Source organism: Rhinatrema bivittatum, chromosome 10 (genome assembly GCF_901001135.1).
Source record: "Rhinatrema bivittatum chromosome 10, aRhiBiv1.1, whole genome shotgun sequence".
In the NCBI taxonomy this organism is placed as follows: domain Eukaryota; kingdom Metazoa; phylum Chordata; class Amphibia; order Gymnophiona; family Rhinatrematidae; genus Rhinatrema; species Rhinatrema bivittatum.
Genome location: NC_042624.1, coordinates 58,917,006 through 58,938,634, shown reverse-complemented (window position 1 = coordinate 58,938,634; position 21,629 = coordinate 58,917,006). Strand labels below are relative to the sequence as shown.

The 21,629-nt window shown below is 41.7% G+C and overlaps 1 protein-coding gene across 1 annotated transcript in view; it reads right to left on the bottom strand.

Moving 5' to 3' along the window:
* The window catches only part of ASPM (abnormal spindle microtubule assembly), a 201,225-nt gene that overhangs the window by 52,484 nt on the left and 127,112 nt on the right, over positions 1-21,629 (bottom strand). Inside the window, 3 exon segments of the mRNA XM_029618399.1 lie at positions 4,417-9,036; positions 18,801-18,995; positions 19,296-19,424. Coding sequence (XP_029474259.1) covers positions 4,417-9,036; positions 18,801-18,995; positions 19,296-19,424 — 4,944 coding nt within the window.

The following is a 21,629-nucleotide window of genomic DNA, read 5'->3' as shown; positions in this document are numbered from 1 at the left end:
AGTGACGTCGATCAACGTCACCCACAGCAATACAAATTTCAAAACATTGAACAACTTTATATAGAGGACACCATTCCCTCTTCACAAATCACAATGCATCATTCCTACCACCTCACGTGGAAAAAACCTTGCATAATTAGTAGAAAAAGACCATAGATAATCCTAATCAAAGAATACTAATTAGAATGACGACCTATTTTTTGTTTGGAGTGGGGGGAGTAGTGAATTAGATCTGTTTATGCAATTTTTAAACTCTTGTGATCCGCATTTAGAATTTACGTTTACTAAGCATAATCAATCCATTGTGTTTTTGGATATGAGGGTACAGATCTATAATGGGAAATTGATGACGAGTGTCCATAGGAAAAGCACGGACAGAAATACCCTATTGCACTACCAGAGTTTCCACCCGAAACAGTTAAAGGACAATATACCGGTGGGCCAGTTCCTCCGGTATAGGCATTTATGTACCTCCACTGCAGAATTCAAGATTCAGGCTACACAATTGCAGGAGAGATTCCTTGCTCAAGGTTATTCGAAGTCTGTTATTAAAAAAGCATACAAGCGTGCATTGTATGCCAATCGGGATAATTTATTGATTTATTCACCAAAGGAACCACCTACTAGGCTCATATGCACTATCCCATTCTCCTCCAAAGTCAATCAAATTAAAGAAGTCATTCGTACTCATTGGCACGTTTTGTCTTCATTACCTTGTTTTATAGATAAACCTATATTCGCCATCAAAAAGCGCCACTCACTGTATGATAAATTGAAAGGTCATCAAGCAGTTGAAGATTTAAACTCCCCTCATGGACAGGTTCCATGCGGATCTTGTTCGGTGTGCTCTCTCACGCTGCAATGTCAGTTTTTTGATCATCCGCATTTAAAATATCCTTACCGCATCCCCCAAGTGTTTGATTGTAATACAAGTGGGGTGATTTATGCAATTGTCTGCCCATGTAATTTAATTTACATTGGACAGACAGTAAGACAGATACGTCACCGTATCATCGAACATCGAAGTCGGATAAAATCGTTCCGTGAACATGCTCCGTTAGTAAATCACTGGGTAGAAAAAAATCATGTTGTGGAGGATATACGGTTCTTCGTGATCAAACAGATCACGCTTAAGTATGGAGGTGATTTGTCAACATTATTGAGAAAAACAGAACAGCGTTTTATTTTTAGTTGGCACACCGTGAGTCCGAATGGGTTGAATGGACCTATTGAGTGGAATGCTTTTTTCTAATTAGTATTCTTTGATTAGGATTATCTATGGTCTTTTTCTACTAATTATGCAAGGTTTTTTCCACGTGAGGTGGTAGGAATGATGCATTGTGATTTGTGAAGAGGGAATGGTGTCTTCTATATAAAGTTGTTCAATGTTTTGAAATTTGTATTGCTGTGGATGACGTTGATCGACGTCACTTCCGAGGAAATGTGAGTACGGGATAATGGTGGCGGTATTATGTTCTAGTAAGTTATGAAAGTAACATCTTGTTGAGGTTGGTTTTAATGCTTTGGTTTTATATCATTATAGCGTCATGACAGTTTGAATATGTGGGCCGGTTGATGTGGCAAAAATAATTTTTTTGCTTTGTCGTCAAGAGAAAGCGCAATTGTATTATAAATTGAAGAATGTATGCCACAGGAACGGCAGTTTTGAATTATCCAGCTTTCGACAATACCTTCTTATAGATATGTTACAACATTCGGGTGTCCGAATTTGGCTGCAGTGAATTGAACATGGCAATGTGAGTTGGATTCTAATGGAAACAAGTTAACAATGAGAGTGTTTTAGCATTTGAAGTTTTGTTTGAACTTGTGGATATGAGGCTGTGGTAATTGTAGCCTGTGGCTTGAACGCAGGATGTGAAGCCGTTTAAGAGTAGTGCGTATAGGGATAGGGTTTGTTTAGGTAGATGGTGGGAGCTTTATAGGGCCAGTTCAGTGTATGAGTTGATTTATTATATTTATTAAAAATTTTCATCATAAAATGTTAATTAAAAACACATTTTTTAATACTGGTAGGAATCATTATGTTGATACAAGATTGGAATATTTAGGTGTGAGTTAGTATATTATGATACATTATCTATTAAGATTTATAATGGCTTTGTTATTTTTTGCAGTGCATGACTGCAAGTATAACGCTATTAAAATAGTCCCTGAGGAAGCCTCAAGATAACAGAGGCGAAACGAAGATATCTTTTGTCGGACCTATTACAGATGAATTCTAAACTTGTTGAATTATGATATATGTGATTTTTGCATATTTGTATTTAAAATATTGAATGTATAATTACACAAACATGAAAAACATTTATGCATTAATTTTTCAAACTTCATGCAATGTTTTTATTGTGTTGTATGTGGATGAATGTGCTAGCTTAGTTTTAAGTTGTCTATGTAGGGTTATAAAAAACGGGGGGTTTTTCTATATTAATAAAATATTAAATTGATGCTAAATGTCTCTCTATTTTTTGTTATATGTTGACACAGTGATATAGGGAGTTGTACTTTAAATTGCCCTTAGTATTGTTATACCTAGTTTCAACCTGGGGGAGGCAGACAATGGTCTGTTTCCAGCATCCATAGCAGTCACTGATGCCAACCGAACATAAGGTCCCACTGATGTCAATGGCTCAATGTGCGTTGGTGTGGCTCCTCAATGCAGATGCCTCAGACACGCCGGTCTTCTCCAGGCCGATGAGTCACGCCATCCTGTCAAGCTGGATTTTATACCCTTTAGGGGGTCATACTTGCTGCAACCCCAGACATTATGTGCCCCCAGGTAGAGAATACATTGATCATGGGGTCTATGACAGACAGTCCTCGAGTATCAGGGGCATGGCTTAAATGCAGACATGTTGACTTGAAATAAATGGGATGCAAACTTGAACTTGATGGTGACAGCCTACGATGATTGGCAGACACTGAATGCACTGCCACCTGGGGAGATTACTGTGAAAGAAAACATACCCAAAATGCCCAAAAACTTGGCTAAGTCGATAAAGGGAGAACCAGAAGAGATCCCACATCGATTGTAAAAAAAACAAACAAAAAAAAAAAACATTGAGAAAGCAGAGCTTCCTAAGAAGTTAAAAAAAGATGAGAAAGAATCTCTCTTGCTGCGACATATAAAGCTCTGTGGAAAAGAAGAGACTGAGGGGACCCCATATGAATATATAGTATAATGCATGCAGAGCATGCTCAGAAAGGCTCAGTAAAAGTTCTAGAAACTGACATAAGTTTGACATGCTGGGCTCCATCTGATGTCATTTATGTGTGAGGACTGCCATCCTGCTTGTCCTTGGAGAAAAATACTCACTTTCTATTTTCTTGTGCAAAATAAATTTATTTGTTGAAAAAGATCTCATCACTGCAAACCCATGAGTCCCGGCTAATTAATGACAATAGCTATGTTTGTCTATTTCATATACTTATCTTGTGTATAAAAATAGTGGTGCGCCATATATGTCTAGATTCTTCCACCAATGGCGCACTATTTTTGAACTTCTCTTTGTACAGATGTATATGAATTAGACAAACATTACAGCTATTATTAGCCAGGGCTCATAGAAGGTTTACAACGATGAGATATCTTTCTTTTTAAACATTTATTTTGCACGAGAAAAACATTTTTGTCATATGGAAATAGAAAATAAGTATTTTATTCCAAGTACATGGCATATTCAGACCAGTCTAGCAAGTGATGATGAATAATATAGCCCAATGTTCTCTTATAAAATCATGTAAAATGGCCTATGTTTGAGCTTGCTTTTTTCATTGGTATGAAAAGAATTTATTCCTCAGCACACACTGTGGGCTTTTTTAGTACTATCAATACAAATATTTAAAGTCTTGATCTTGGAATCAAACCCAAAGGGCTACATCTTGGCACAATTAGCTAACTGCAGCGATTACTAAGGAAAACTAACTTCACAATTTGTTTACAAACTTCATATACTTTGTGGTTTCTAAATCCTCCCCTCAAACAAGAATAAAGATGATAGCAAGAAAGCCAAAATCAACTAAGCACTTATAATGTATATTGCATTTATAAGAGTGTAAATCATTAAAAAAAAACACTTATAGCCTGGCATTATGGTTCAGGCAACTCACGTTGGTATCTTCTATCTAATGGGGCCAGCAGTGTGTTGTGTTGTGAAGGAAGGTTGCTCAAGCCTGGGGAAAAAGGTACGGCAGCTGCTGCTATATTGATGCTTTCTGCCAACCATAGAGCAATACTAAGTAAATCTCAAGGGACTTCACACAGCTCTCAGGGCCACTAAAGTCATGTGTTCATGTATATTCTCTCTTGATTACACAAATATGTTTCAATAGTGTGAGATCCAGGAATATTAAAACCAGTAATGTATTCGATATATAGTATTTGATATAAATGAATACCTGGATTATGATCGTGCTGGCCTTCATATTTGAGAGTTGTTTATCTTCGATAAACCTCGTGATTACTGTTTGCACAATGATGTTGCTTCTCTGAGCTTGTTGGAAAACTTCTCTTTGGTGTTTCGTGGCCAAATAAGACCTAAAGTGCTGCTGTAGAATCAATGCAGATTTTCTGTACATCAAATACTGTCTTTTGTTCCTATGCATCCGATAATAAGATTGCAAAATAACAGCTGCTGCTTTGAGCTTAATTAAATTTCGACGATACACAGCCATATGAAGAAAAGATTGAATCTTTCTTGCAGCACGCTTTTGCTTTGCTAACCTTCTTGCAACCATTCCTCGGAAAGCTGCTTGAATAGTTATTGCAGCTTGTCTTTGATCAAGATATTGTACTCTCTGTAAATGGGTCCCATGGCAAGCTCTGTACCACCTCTGGATTCCAGTTGCTGAAACTTGAATTGCTTTGTACTGAGCCCTTACTCTATAGCCTCGATATGCAGACTGAATCACCAGTGTTGCTGCCTTTTTCTTACAAAAGCATTTTCTTTGTACATACATCTGTAAAGTTGCTTGGATGCGTTGCGCAGCTAAAGTTGTTTTAGTTGCCTGCCTGGTCTTCATGGCACGAAATGCAGCCTGAATGCAAAGAGTGGCAGTTTTAATTCTTATATACTGTTGCAGTTCTGCATCCCCTGCATTCTTAGCTCTGTACCTTTGCTGAATTGTTTTTATGGCCCAACATGCTCTCCTGTAAAAAGCAAGCTGTTTGTACATTCGATACTGAGACTGTATTACAATTGCTGCTACATGCATAGTTTTTAGGTTTTGTCTCACTTTCATGCCTCTAAACGCTGACTGAATGACAACAACAGATTTACGAAGTGTCAGAAACTTCTCACGTTCACGTTTACCTAAAATGTAGGACTTGTAATAGTTTTGTATAATGCAGGTTGCTGTTCTCATTGATTTGTAATGGATTTGAACTTTGTGCATTCTGACAGCTGACTGAATTGTAGTAGCAGCCAAATGCATTCGCTTAAATTCTCTCCTCACCTTCATGCCTCTGTAGCCAGCCTGAATACGAACAGCAGCCTTGCAAACAGAGAAGTATTTCTGGCACTGCTTTTTTGTTACAATCAATGCACGGTACTGTCTCTGAGTAGTGACAGCAGCAGTTCTAACAGCAAGAAACCTTTTCCGTTCTGAAAATGTTTTAAATTGTCTCTGAATAACAGAAGCAGCTCTGTGCATGCTTTGAAGTCGTTCTCGTTTTCTCATACTTCGAAAAGCTAGCTGAATGCAAGTCACTGCTTTTTTTATTGTACAATATCGGTATACTTCAACATCTCTGAGCTTATTTGCCCTGTACCTTTGCTGTATCACTTTGGTAGCCCACTGAACTCTTCTATAATAAGAACTCTGCCTGCGCATTAAGTAAACAGCCTGTATTTTTGATGCTGCAATGTGCATCTTCTTTAAATGTTGTCTAGCTTTTAATCCTCGGTAAGCAGCTTGAACAACTATGGCTGAACTGCGCAGCTTTAAGTCATTTTCTCTTTCACATTTTCCCTTTCTGTATGCCCTATAGTACCTCTGCACAACTACTGATGCAAGTTTCATGGTTCTAAAAGAGTGCCTTGCTTTATGCATTCTGTATAATGCTTGTATGACTGTGGCTGCTCTGTGCATCTGTTCAATTTGCCTCCTTACTTTAAAACCTCTATAAGTAGCCTGTACAGTAATAGTAGCCTTACGCAGGCAGACGTATTCTTGTCGTTGATGCACAGCAAGAATTTTTAATTTATACCGTTGCTGAACTAAAATGGATGCTTTTTTCAGGGAAAGATATTTTTTCCTTTCCAAATAGGACTTAACTCTCCTCTGAACAACAGATGCAGCTAAATGCATAGTTTTCAGATGTCTTCTAATTTTCATGCCACGAAAGGCAGACTGAATACAAATAGCTGAACTCTTCATGATCTTATATCTATGAACCTGTATGCTTGTTTCCTTGCAAGCACGATAACGCAGCTGTACCCATTTAGTCACTGTCATTAAATCTTTGAAGTACCTATATTGTTTGTACATTCGGTAACATGACTGTATCAAGGTTGCTGCATCATTCAGGATTTGAAGCTGACGACGTACTTTCCTTCCTCTATAAACAGCTTGCATAAGAACAGTGGATTTCTTCAACTTCAAATATTTTTCACGTTCCTTTTTGCCTTGATAATAAGCTCTGTAGTTTTTCTGAATAACAGTTGCTGCCATTCTTATTGCTTGGTATTTAACATGCTGCTGATACATCCTAAAGACTGACTGAATAGACATGGCTGCCAAGTGCATGTGCTGAATTTGTCTCCTGGTCATCACCCCTCTGTAAATAGCTTGTGTTTTAATGGCTGCATTTCTCAAACAAAGAAATTCCAGTCGCTGGCGTTTAGCTTGTCTCACTAAACGGTACCACTGTTGAATGGCAACAGTTGCAGCTCTAAGCACAACATACTTTTTCCGGAACATGAAGGCCTTGTAGGCTGCTTGGATAGTGGTAGCTGCCTTGTTTAGCCTGCATCTCTCTTTCCTGACTTTCATCCCACGGTAAGCAGCCTGCAAGATTACTGCTGCTGCTTTTGTTTTTAAATACAGAGAATGCTGTTCCTTCCCTATATGATAGGCTCTGCAATGCTTTTGAATTACAATTGCTGCAAATCTCATGGTTTTAAACTTTGTCCAATTGACATGCATTCTGTAATAGGACTGTATGACGACTGCAGCTTGGTGGCGTTTCTGAACTTGTTTTCTTACAACACTTGCTCTCCAGACTGCTTGAAGTTTCAGGACAGAGCTATAAAGCTTCAAGTATTTTTGGCGTGCTCTTCTCCCTGCTCCGCATGCTTTATAATGCTGTTGAATAGTCTGCACAGCATTCTTTACAGTTCTGAATTGCTTTTGGGCCCTATATTTTCTGAAAGCAGACTGAATTAAGACTGCAGCAGTGTGTTTTTGTCGTAGTCTATATGCTACCCAATTACGATAAGCAGTTTGTATGGTAACTGCAGCTCTTTTCATTCTTAAGAAATTTGCTCTTACAGTATGATTTATTTTACAATTCTTATACCAGCTCTGAATTCGATTACAAGCTTGACGTATTGCTACATATTTCTTTTTCGCAACATGAGCACGAAACATTGCCTGGATTTTTACCGCTGCTTGATGTTGATGTTTAAGTGCTTTGCGTGTTCTATAACCCCTATAAGCTGCTTGCAAGCAGATTGTAGATCTTTTTATATTTAAGAACTTCAGTCTTTCACAGACTACCTCTTTGTACCCATAATTCTTCTGAACAACAATGGCAGCACTATACATACTAAGATAATTCTCTCTTTCCTTTCTCATTCTATAGTGAAATTGTATTATAGCTGCAGACTTTTCCCACAATTTTATTTGCTTCCGGACAAGAAATCCACGTATAGCTGCTTGTAATTTTACACAAGCTTCTTTCAGTCTTCTGTATTCTCTTTTGTGCTGACGCATACATTTTCTTGCCCGATATTGGCGTTGCACATACAATGTGGTGTTTCTCAAGTCACAATACCATTTGCGCACCTTTTTCATCTTTACTAAAGCTTGAATTTTTATTACCGTACCTTTTAAGCTTAGGAATCTTTTTCTGGCAATGTAAGCACGATAACTTGCTTGAATTTTCAATACAGACCTTAACTGGCAGGCAGCCTTTCTAGATTGCATCAGTCTGTAGGCAGACTGAATCACAAGGACAGCAGAATATCTTCTCTTATATGCCAACCGAGCTTGTTTAGAAGCAACATGTGCTCTACATTGTGCTTGGATTACACAGGCAGCTTTTTTATTTTCCATGAGTCTTCGCAGCTGTTGCCATTTTCTTATATGTGCCTGCAATATAACAGCAGACTGTCTCAGTCTTAAAAATCTTATACGTTCTCGTCTCATTCTCCAGAAAGATTGAATTACACAAGCTGCTCTTATTTGCCTGCAGTGCTCCCGAGCCTTCATGCCTCGGAAAGCAGCTTGAAGGGATATAATTGCTGCATATTTAAGCAAATATTTTTCTCTTTCATCCTTTCCTTGTCGATATGCTCTATAGTATTTTTGTAATGTCACTACATGTTTTTTCTTCATTTTATAAGCATGTTTGGCTTTAAGACATCTGAAGCAGGCTTGAATTTTGATAACACTTTGCCGAACTTGTAAGTACTGCTGTCGTTCTTTGTGCATTTTATACCAAGATTGTATTAGAAGAGCAGCTGTGTGTTTTGTAGTCCATTTTCTTGCTTGCCATTTTCGAAAAACAGCTTGAAGCACTTTTGCCGCCTTTGTTTGTTGCTCAGTTCTGTGCTTTTTCCACCTTCTAAATGCATGCTGAATCACAAGTGCTGATGATTTTATTCTCTTATACTCTTGAAGATGGTTTTTAACCAGCAGCCAACTATGGAAGTACTTCTGAATTGTAATTGTAGCCCATTGAAGTTGTTTATAAGAAGCAACTGCATTCTTTGTTCTGATTCTAGCTTGCATACGAACAGTATACCATTTCAAGTGTTGATAATACTTTCTAGATGAATACCTTCGCCAGCAAGTCTGAAAAAAATTAGATTAAAAAAAAAACTATAAATGAAATATTGAAAAAACAATTTTCAAAAGCAAATTACCCAGGTATATAGCCTATCTGAAAACTAACCCCCCAAGTATGCAGGTAAAAATACACTCTAGCTTCAATAACACCTGCTTCCAGTGCCTCCACCGCCAGGATCCCACAGGCAGCGATTCAGTTGATGGAGTTTATGCATCTTACGTTAGGCACAAGGATAGTTCCCCTGCGCTTGCATCTGGCCGGGCGCGCGCCATGACCTAGTTTCTCTATTTTCACTTGCAGCTGGCGCCCAGTGTCGCTATATGTAGATCGTCGGTCACTCAATCATCACGCATGCACAAAGAGCAATTGAAAGGAAGTTTGGGTAGAAACAGGATAGGTACAGTTTCCAGATCCTTTGCCTCAAAACTAAGGCACCACAGTTATGTTGAATAATCGACATTTTGTTCATTTGATTTGATAGAACACTCCTTTAATCTGATAAAGATTAACAAATTATCTTAAAACCAATTACTGCAATTATATACCCCAGCAAGACTTTATTAAAAGAGCAAGCTCTGGATGGATGGGTAGAGGGGAGAGCTTTTAATAGCTGAGGTTATCAGTGAACATAATATTCCCTGACATGCACTTATTGTGAGTTTATTTAATCCACTGAAAGTTAGGGGGTTTTTCCTTACTTTTACAAAACCAAGAAAGTAGTCTAGATTTCACACTTATTGTCTTAAGTTAAATCTGCCTTCTCCAAAAACGAGCGTAGAAAAATAAAACAAAACACAGGAGAAACCAACTCTGCGGGGTGGCAGGCGGGTTTCCTGAGGACTAACATCCCCCTAAGGTGGTGCTGACCACCAATGCCGCCACCTTGGACCGGTGAGCACATGTGGGCAGCTTCCACACACAAGGCAAGTTGTCAAATTTCCTGGAGCTGCGAGCAATCCGGTAAGCCCTTGCGGCATTCCAGGATCACCTGGCCCACAAGGTGGTTTTGATCCAGACCGACAACCAAGTTGCAAATGTGATACTTAAACAAGCAAGGAGGCACAGGCTCCTTCTTGCTTTGCTAGGAGGCGGTACAGATTTGGGCCTGGGCCCTATCCAAGGACATGCTCTTGCGAGCAGTTTACCTTGCAGGGACAAAGAATGTGGTGGCAGACCGCCTGAGTCAGACATTCCACTCCCACGAATGGTCACTCAACCTGACAGTTACAGACAGAATCTTCTGCCTATGGGGCACTCTGGAAGTGAACCTCTTTGCCTCCTCCCCGGAATTACAAAGTGATCCACTTCTACTCCCTGTACAGGGAGGATGGGGAACCCGCCTCGTATGCCTTTGCTCGGTTTTGAGGCAAGGGTCAAATGTACACGTATCCTCCGCTCCCACTAGTGGGGAAGACTTTAGTGAAGCTCCAGCAGGATAGAGGCATCATGATTTTGGTTGCCCCATACTGGCCACGACAAGTCTGGTTCCTGATCCTGCTCGACTTATCGATCAGGGAGCACATACGTCTGGGCACCAACCCTGACCTGATCATGCAGGATCAGGGCAGATTGCACCACCTGAACCTCCGGTCACTGGCCCTCACTGCCTGGATGTTGAAAGGGTAGTCTTGCAATCCCTCGTCCTCTCTGATACTGTCTCACAGGTACTGGTGGCTTCCCGAAAGTCTTCCACCAGGAAGTCTTAGCGGTTGAAGTGGAGGAGGTTCTTTGTCTGGTGTGGGACAAAGGGCCTAGACTCACTCCACAACTATTAGACTATTTGTGGTCCCTCTCGGAGTCTGGGCTGCAGACCACCTCAAAGTCCACCTGAATGCTATCATCGCTTATCACCAGGGAATAAGTGGCACAAATAAAACCCCCTCTGCGTCCTCCTGTTGTGTCCTGGTACTTCAACGTGGTACTAGCACGACTCATGCAGCCTCCTTTCGAGCCTATATGCTCCTGTGAGCTTAAACATCTCACCTGGAAAGTCATTTTCCTGGCTGCGGTCACCTCCGCTCACAGGGTCAGTAAGCTTTAGGCATTAGTGATGTATCCACCCTTTACGAAATTCTTTCATGACAGAGTGGTTCTACACACTCACCCTAAGTTTCTGCCTAAGGTGGTGACTGATTTCCATCTCAAATAGTCCATCATCTTGCCCACCTTCTTTCCGAGGTCCCATTCCCTCCAGGGTGAATGGGCTTTGTACAGCCTGGACTGCAAGCATGCTCTTGCCTTTTATCTTGAGCGCACAGCGGCCCATAGGCAGTCAACAAATCTGTCTCCTTTGATAAGAACAGACTTGGCATTGCGGTAGGCAAGCAAACCCTCTCAAACTGGTTGACAGACTGTATATTCCTCCTCCTTGAGCAGGCGGGCCTTCTGCTTGGAGGTCACATCAAGGCGCACTCAGTTAGGGCCATGGCAGCTTCGGAGGCACACTTTCGTGCAGTCCCCATCGCTGAGATCTGCAAGGCTGCAACGTGGAGCTCCCTTCACATGATCGCTGCCCATTACTTTTTGGATAAGGATGGTTGACATGACAGTACTTTGACTAGTCTATCCCCCGTAATCTTTTCCAAGCATAAGAATCCAACTCTCCCTACCTAGGGCCCAGTGTCTGGTTCATGCTGCCTCCCGTTCTCACCCTCAGCTCTTCTGTTATGCTTGTTAGCACATGGTTAAGTGCTGTGGGTTCTGTTATTGCTGAGGGCAGCCTACAGCTTGGTATTCACCCATCTGTGAGGACTACCACCCTGCTTGTCCTAGGAGAAAGCAGAATTGCTTACCTGTAACAGGTGTTCTAGGACAGCAGGATGTTAGCCCTTAGGAAACCCGTCCGCCACCCTGCGGAGTTGGGTTCTTCATCGATTTGCTATTTTTTCACTAAGATACAAGACTGAAGAGGGACCCCGCATAGCCGTGCAGAAAGTAGCATGCTGGGCATGCTCAGTGTGCCAGTCAAACTTTCTAGAAACTTTCATAAAGTTTTCTGTGCCGGGCTCCATCTGATGATGTAACCCATCTGTGAGGATTCCCATCCTGCTTGAACTAGGAGAAACTCCCTTCCATAGATGATCCACCTGCAGCCACCACTGCAATTGGGAGGAGACCTCCATTAGCAGGTGGAGCCGAATTGATTGTGGCTTCCACCGAGACAGCAGGGAGCGCTAAAGAGGACACATGTGCGCCCTTGCCCATGGTACCACTTCCAGGGTTGCTGCCATTAAGCCAAGGACCTGTGGGTAAGACCATACGGTCTGGCGCAGAGGATGTTCAACAACAGACAAAATTTCGCTAGCAACTTCTGAATTGGAGCTTCCGGCAGAAACACCTTGCCCTGCTTGTCGTCAAACCGGACCCCCATGAATTCCAGTGAAGGCTGCTTTTGGCTAGGTTCACCACCTAGCTGAGCTCCTGCAACAAAGAAATCACCTTGCGAGTCACCAGATGGCTCTCCTCCAGCGACCTGGCACGAATCAGCCAGTCGTCCAAATACGGGTGTACTAGGGTTCCATCCTCTCTCAACACTATTGCAACTACCACCATTACCTTGGAAAAAGTTCTGGGAACAATGGAGAGACCAGAGGGCAGCACCCAAAACTGAAAGTGGCATCCCAGAACTGCGAACCACAGGAAGCGTTGGCATTCTAGTCTGATGGGAATGTGAATGTACACCTTGGAAAGAATTAAGGATGTCAGAAATTCCCCCGACTGTATGGCTATTAACATCGAGTGCAAAGTCTCCATGCAAAAACGTTTCACTCTCAGATAACAGCTGACTCCTTTAAGGTCCAGAATAGTATGAAAAGAGCTCTCCTTCTTTGGTACAATGAAATAAATGGAACATCGCCCTGTATTTTCTTGAGACATAAGCACTGGGATCACAGCCCTCAGACTGAGGAACCTTGCCAAGGTACCCTCCACTGCCAACTTCTTCTGCGGGGAATGGCAGAGAGACTCCATGAACATGTCCCAAGGAACACTGCAAAACTCCATCTGAAATCACCTCTAGGACCCACTGATCCAATGTGATTTCGACCCACCTCTGATAAAAAGAGAGGTATACTCCTATCTTCTGTTCCCGGGGTAGGTCAGCAAAATTCCCCTGTGCCCACCTGAGTCGTCTTTACCCAGACCCTCACCCGGCTGGGAAGAACCAGGCTTAGTGAAATCAGAGGAAGACAATTCTCAAATCAGCAGGTACTCCTGGCTGAGATGCCTGAATATGACAAGTATTGCAAAGAGAAAGACGCTTAGGCTTCTTAGGTACACGTGCCATTCTGGCAGACTGTGAGCTGAGCGGTGGCTGGAGGCGTGCATCTAGCTGTTTTACTTTTTATTTTATATATATATATATGCGCTCAACTAGGCGCTCAAAAATTATGCATCCAACACTTAGGAGCGCACACTTATGTGCTTACCTTGGCGGCCAAAAATTAAGCACACAAATAACTTAAGTGCACAGTACCACTTACGTGCAGAGGTAAACGGCACATAACGTGGATGCACAGGCTATAAAGCCGAACCATGTGTCCAAAAACTGGACACACAACAACGCACACACCGGACCGACAATCCTGTAGAGGGCGGCACAGAAGGAGCACAAAAAGCCGTTGCGGCCTACCAAGAGTTGTGCAGCAAAAAGTCTCGGAGTGGGCCTAGCCTAAGGAGGCTGCTCAACCACCAGGCTGCCCATGTCCCTCGACCTCCCTTGGAGTGGGATGAACGTCAGACCAGTGCGCTGAGCACAGAGACCGAGTGAGGAGGAATCCCTACACAACACAAAACCTAAGTCTCTGTAGAATCTGGTTTTTTTTTGTTTTTTTTTAAACTTACCGGAGCACAGCCTTACCTGGCCAAGAACAGAGACGGTCTCTGGCTGCGGGAGGAGAGTGCATGTCCCGTTACCGCCACACAGGGCTTGCTGCACCTGTTGCTTTTCAGCTACTCAAGCAGCTAAGTCCACGCCAACTAAAAAATCAGCTAACGGACCAAGGCACTTAACTGAGGGACCATGGAAATCACCTCAGGAATTCTCAACTGTGTGAGGAACCATTTATTATCACCTCAGAATGGGGCATATTTATTTCCTGAATTCTCCTTTTCTTTAAAATGAAGCAATCCCCAGTAAGGAGATGAACGTCCACCATCTGCTGAAGATGGAGAATACTGGCAGGCTGTTACTGCAGGGATATATATGTGTATATATGTGTATATGGGTATAGATGTGTATGTGTGTGTATATACATATATACATATATACACACACACACACACACACCGTGACGTCAGTTTGCTCCGTCTCCATCTGCTGGTAGAGGCGCACAACTACTTGTTCTGGATTCATCTGACTGGACGCTAAGAAATCTGCTACATGACTAGTTATTATCCAGTGGCACCAATATGGACCATCTCTGAGATCAGATTTCAGAATCAAGTCCATCAGGGGATGAGCTTGCATCCCCTGATGAGGAATTCTCACATGGCTGCCACCTCATAAGTTACTCAATTTGTCCTAGAACTTGGGCATGCAACAGTCATCTCTCCAGGGGGGTGGCCAAAAATATATATTTATGAGGCCGATTTATCCTGTTGTCTATGGAGAACCCCCTGTTATAGGTATGCAACAAGGTTTTCTCCGTTAACAAGCAGAAGGTAATTAGCCCCATGACTGGGGAGCCCAAAGCTGAGCATTATTTAAGTGCAAGAAAATATCCCAAGACAATCCACAAACCCCCACAAAGGGAAGAGTGGACTTCTCAGCCAAAAAGGATATATAAGACTGCTTAATTGAATACACTTTTTTTTCAGGGACATTTTGTTCAGGCAATATTGGGACGTAAAGATATGAATTGATGACTAGGTAACAGGTGTACAAATTTCAATAGAACAACTTAAATACGTCATAGAGGCAGCCACTACTCTGACCTGATGAATTCTAGACACAACTCCAAGATGTAGGCCAGCCAGTGAGTGGCAATGAATGATGCAATCTGCAACCCAATTAAAGGGTTCTCTTGGCCACAGCTTATCCCAGACCATTAGGCTCAATGGGGAGAAATAACTATGTAGATTGACGAGGAGACAGTCCTCTGCAAGTAGTAAGCCCCCTTATTCTCCAAAAATGGAAACAATTCCCCTCTGCAAGCACGATGTTTTGAAAAAAAATATGGGCAACACTACTGATTGATGTAAAAAGTCACCACTGAAAGAAAATTTTGGATAAATTCATAGCACAACTCTGTTGTGAAAAAACCTTGAGATAAGGCAGACACAGCAACAAGGAATACTTCTTTGTAGGCAATAAGCTTCACATTTACTTTCTCTACAGACTCAAATGGAGGGTTCATGAACTAAGTGAAAACCACGCTGAAGTCACACAGTGTCAGAGGTTTCTGAGTAGGCAGCTTGGAATACCACAGCCACATCATGAACCTAAACACTAAAAGATGACTTAGGCCCTATTGAGCAGTTCTTAATTCCTGTCAGCAGAGGGCCTCCTTTTGGATTATCTCATAAGTCCTGCCAGCAATATGACCTATATTGCCAGCTCACAGCTATCCTATTCCAATTTGGATCCAATTATATTCCAAACCTTAGACTGCACTTTGCCAGAGCTTGGTTCTAGACTACATTTTGTGTATCCAGGGTTCCTGCTTGGTCCCATCCTACTTCAGTCTCTCTTGTATTTCTAGTTTTCCTGCACTGAACCTACACTGCTTCTGTGGGCACCTTCATGTCTCAAGGTTTGGGTTCTATATTGCCTTAATGTGTGCCTTTTGTTTCCTGTTGATCCAGTCCTAGTCTTGCCAGTTGCCAGCACCTGAGGGCTCAATTCAAAAGGAAAGTGGTTGTTGCAGAGAGAAGATTCCTGTCTCTGCTCTAATTAGAAACCACCAGTCTCACCTTGTCTATGCACTGACCCCCTTGGTTTTAGGATCACACCTCTGGCAGATTATGCCATCACATGGACAGAGACAGATTTCCCCTCCACCTGGGAATGAAAAGCTGTTATTGCACTCAGCTGAACCTTGACCAAAAACATGGTCATACTTGACAGACAAATAAAAAAGGCATGGCAGGAGCCTGAGAGGAGTACAAGTGAAAGGACTGTACCCCTGGGCTGCACACCAGATGGAGATCCCCCGCTTGAATCCATGCAACTTCCATATGAATGAACCTCTAGAAGAACCTCAATGTTTTGAATCACCTTGAACAAAATGAGGGAAAAGACCATCTTGTACTCAATCTCCATGCCATCAAGAACAGCAAATGGAAGGTTCAACTGACAGATCCTCTTGAGATAAGTTGGCGGTATTTCTCAGGTGAATCGGAGGCTGGCTAGATAGATGAGGTAGGAAAAGATAGCAAACATGACACAGCCATGTGAGAGCAATGAGAATAAGACTAGCCTTATCCCTTTGCACCATCTGAAGCATCTGATGAGTAGATTTGGATTAAAAAGTGCAGTGTAGACTTATGCTCCAATTTAGAATAAATGCATAGGGTGCCAATCTGAACCTGCTCGGTCTTATGGAGCAAAAGCAGAAGCACAGAGGATAGATTTGAGTGGACATGATTTTCCTCAGAGACCAACACCTTCTGGTCCTGCATTTGATAAATGGAGCATCCTGGGCAGAGGAATCATGAATCTCTGCATCATGGCAGTTCTTGGTGATAGAATCACTACTGGAACCATCTGTGCCAAATCTGTACCTGTTAGTTCCTTGGCAGTACTCTGTGCCTACTGGCAATATGCACAGAGGCTGTTGGCACAGAGATGCTCCACACAAATGGAGCTTTGTGCCAAAGAATGAGAAGGCATTGTGGCACTTGGCACAGAGGCTAATGGCACCGGATTAGTTCATATTGAAGCTGAAGGTGCTATCAATAAGAATGATGCTCCATATTGACTACGGTGGTGCTGTGGAGAGCCTTCTACTTTTAAAGCTACACTCTAGGGCTGAAGAACCTAAGGCATTCGCATGGCCCTGAGAGTGATGATTGTCACAATCAGAGGGAAATGAGGATTTAAGTTAGCTGTTAATTGCTGTTTTAAGAAAAACTGCCCCATGTTGACTAGTAATTGAAATTCAAGGTCATGGCCAGCCCAGAGACAGAAAAGCAGAAGCTATGCAATAATGTGGAAAAGAATGAGTCTGCAAAATGAATGTGAGATGAAGTGTCCAAAGTGCCTGAGAACCAACAAGAACAATGAACTACCGAATAAGCATGATATGTAACATTTGAGGGGCATATGAAGGAAAATTACCAGCAAATGTAGAGATGAGAAATGGGAGGGATGTATAAGCCTTGTTCCAGTGCTTAAAAGACAAAGACAAATTTACAACGACGAGTAGATTGGCATGGCTGGGTGAACAGTTAAATTCTGTGATACTTAGCTCCTCTACTCCCATAAGGAAACACAATCTCTTGACTTTCCTTATAGTTTCCGCTATCTTAACTTTGTATGCATGCATGAAACAAACAAATCCTGCCAGCTCTTATAGATCTCTAAGCTACTTAATAAATGTTATGTTTCGAAACAAAGTCACTGGCTATCTCTGGGGAGGAAACCAGGCAGGTTAAGTTTCAAGGTTTTTAACAGGGCTGAAGAGGGACTCAGTTGGCACTGAGAATCAACTTCTTTCACAGACAGAACTGGTAGAGGAAGCTTTCCCAGCCTTACCTCACAGGATATCCAGGAAAGTCTGAGGTGCCAAACTGGATGACCCAGGCCTCTCTCGTGTCCTCTCAGGAAGAGGCCTCACTCATCATGGAGTGGCTGCAATCATCCTGCTTTTGCCATGAACTTCTCTCTGGCCCTGAAGACGGAGCCCTCATCTTGAAGCTTTGATACTCTCGGGCTCTGAGGGACATCCTGGCAATGTGGGTAGTTGGGGCATCATACTGCGGCCCCAAGCATCAGGAAAACACCTCATGGAATATTAAATAGTTATTTTGCACTCATAGGGGCAGGCCTCGAATCCAGGGATCTGGAAGGCCATCCCCACTGGATCCTATGACTGCTACCCTGCCCTCAACCTCCCCCCCTCTTTTTTTTTTTTTTTAAATGACTGACTATAGTAGCAAGAAAAACAAGTGGTAAGAATCTGAACAGAAAAAAAATGGCTCAGAAGCCAGACGCAAAAATCCACAAAATAGGGAGGCGAGGGTCTGCGTCTGTGCAGCAGTGCAAAGCATGAGGGACTAATGCAGTAATCATTAGGGAACTCCCACGCGTGTTCATTATGGACTCTGAGCTCTGAAAGCTGGTCCATATTGGCGCAGTTGCATGATGTCACCCAGTTATGTGGCTGATTACATCCTGCTTGACAACTGTGAAATCAGAAAGAAATGCACTCAAGCTGAATATGTCAAATGCTTCTTTGTTGATGGACTAGATATAGAAAGGTGGGGGGGATAAGAAAAATAGAAGATGTAAAAGTATCCCAAAGAAACCCTACATCCAGCTGCAAAAGAAGCCATAATTTGAAGAAAACTGTTCATAGTTGGTTGCTATACAAGCTTATACTTTTCAGCTTTAAGTCTAAAAGTTTTTCATGTTGGTAAATGATCCAGAAGTATGAACACATTCTTCAGCCAAACAAGCTTCTTTAAAAGACTACAAATTGTTCACCTCTCTTATAGTTCAATTTCAAGTGAAAGAATAAATTAATCTCTTGACAATTTTTCTTTCAAGATACATTCAAGAAAAAATAAAATTCAACTTTATTCTAAAGCTTAGGTAGCCCAATCATACCTGAATGACTGTAGCTGCTGCTCTCTGAATATTTTCCAGTTTCTTCAGTTTGAATGTCCAAAATCTCTTCTTTGTCACATAACATCTCCAGTATTTCTGAATGACAACAGCTGCAGAAACATATTTTTTGAATCTAAGTCGCGCCAAAAGTGCAACAGCAGCTCTTTGAATAATTCGGGCAGCTTTGTCTTCTCTCTGTAAAATGGTGAAATTATGCATTGAAAATTTCACTGAACAAAAAAATTAAGATAAATTATGTTTTCTGAGTACAAGATTAGTTGAGAAAGTCCATTGGTCACTATACATTTAAACATCTTTAGAATATTTTATTACTGTATCAAAACATTTTTCATCAATTTTATTTAATTTTACATAATTTCAACATCAAAATTTAGGAGGTAGAGGAAAGGATGTATGGCACATCTGTACAATATTTAGTGGAGTATTAATTGCTAATCAAGCATTAAGAATGCAAATTTTTAAAAATTAAAATACCCTTTGCAGTTCTTGCTCTGCTTTATGCCTGTACTTCTTCCAAGCTGTCTGAATCACATAAGCAGCTCGAGTTTCTTTATGAAGCTCCAAAAGTCGTGCACAGAGAAAGGATAGATATGTAATAACAACCTAAAGAAGGATGGCAAAATACACATATACACATTTTAGTTTTTAATACTACAAAATTCTAAAAGTTATTGGTTCCAGAAAAAAACTAATTGGTTATTATTAGATCAATATAAAAATTATCAAAAAAGGAACATCTGAAGAGACATATGTGGTCCAAAAAGCTCTCTCTCATCTTTGGATAAAGTTTATGTTGATCTAATAAAAAGGTTATCAACCTTTTTATTAGATGTAACTGTATTAGATGTAACATGTAACTGCTTTTTCTTATTAGATGTAATACAGTTACATCTAATTAACTGTTTTTTCTTATTAGATGTAATACAGTTACATCTAATACAGTTAGATGTAACTGTATTAGATGTAACATGTAACTGCTTTTTCCGCACTATTGTTCAAGTTTAAGTTTATTTTGCACTCCTGTTTCATGTGAACCAGCATGATGGGACTATTGTCTTGAATGTTGGTATATAAAAAACTTAAATAAATAAATAAATAAACCTGCAAACAATTCACTTTTTTTTTTTTTTTTTGCTACTAACACATACAAATGCATAAAGGAAAATTGGTTCTTACCTGTTAATTTTCATTCCTGTAGTACCACGGATCCGTCAAGACTGCTGGGTTATGCCTCCCTTCCAGCAGATGGAGTCAGAGAAAAAGCTGAAAGGCACCCCCTGATAACCCGGTGTGCCACCTGCGATCCTTCAGTATAATCAATAACAAAGCAGAATGAAGACAATTTAACAGCCAATGCCTAGACCAAAAGAACGTACATCAACAAGAACTGTGAAAACTATATACAGGAGTAGACTTTCTTCCTTCTTTATGTGTGGGTTTTTTTTTTGCAATCTGAAAATTCACTGTAGAGGAAGATAAATAAGGAAATCGAGCGGACTGACCCAAACACAATTCACCTGGGCGGGCGTCTGGACTGATCTGTGGTACTACAGGAATGAAAATTAGCAGGTAAGAAGCAATTTTCCTTTTCCTGTATGTACCCGGATCAGTCCAGAATGCTGGGATGTACCCAAGCCGCCTTAACTGGGGTGGGACCCAGAAAGTCCTGCTCGAAGCACTCCGCTACCAAAACAATCGACGTCCGGAGCTCGGACATCCAAGCGGTAATGCCTAGCAAAAGCGTGTAAAGATTTCCAAGTAGTTGCTCAGCAAATCTCCAGCGGCGAAACATATTGGTTCTCTGCCCAAGATGCTGCCTGAGATCTGAGTGAATGAGCTTTAAGACTATCTGGCACTTGCCGCCCGTGACATATGTAAGCTGAAGCTATAGATTCCTTCAACCATCGGGCAATAGTAGCCTTGGACACTTTATGTCCTCTTTTAGTACCGCTCCATAAGACAAAAAGATGGTCTGATAATCGAAAAGCATTAGTCACTTCCAAGTACCGAAGAAGTACCCGGCGGACATCCAATTTTCTCAAATCCTGAGGCCTGAGGAGAATTCTGATCCAAATCCGAAAAAGCCGGTAACTTGACTGACTGATTCATGTGAAAAGCAGATACCACCTTCAGCAGAAAGGAAGGCACCGTCCAAAGCGAAACTCCAGAGTCTGAGATCTGCAAGAACGGGTCCCCTGCAGGACAACGCTTGAATCTCAGAAATCCATCTGGCTGAACAAACACCGTTTTGAGTGTTAAATCCTTCAACATAGCCTGCTTGAGAGGCTCAAATGGCAGACCGCACAGCGCCCAGAGAACTAGATTCAAACTCCACGAAGGGCATACTGGATGCACCGATAGGTGTAAATGCTTGGCCCCTTTCAGAAAGGGGCCACATCAGGATGTCCTGCAAGGGATACAGTGTCAACTTTCCCTCGTAAACAGCCCAACGTCGCTACCTGAACCAGAAGCGAACTGTACGCCAATCCTTTCTTCAATCCTTCCTGCAAGGACGCGAGAATGTGCACAATAGTGGCCCTACGCGGGGACACCTTCAACCCGCTGCACCAGGAATCAAAAACTTTCCAGACTAACGTAGGTAAGCGAAGTGGAAGTCTTTCGTGCACGTAGCAGGGTGGAAATAACCGCATCCGGATACCCTTTCTTTGTCAGCTGCCTCCTCTCATAAGCCAAGCCGCTAGACAAAAGCGATCTGCTTGATTGAAAAATACTGGACCCTGCTGAAGAAGATCCGGAAGGTGACCGAGATGCAAAGGCCCGTCTACCACCAAGTTGATCAGGTCTGTG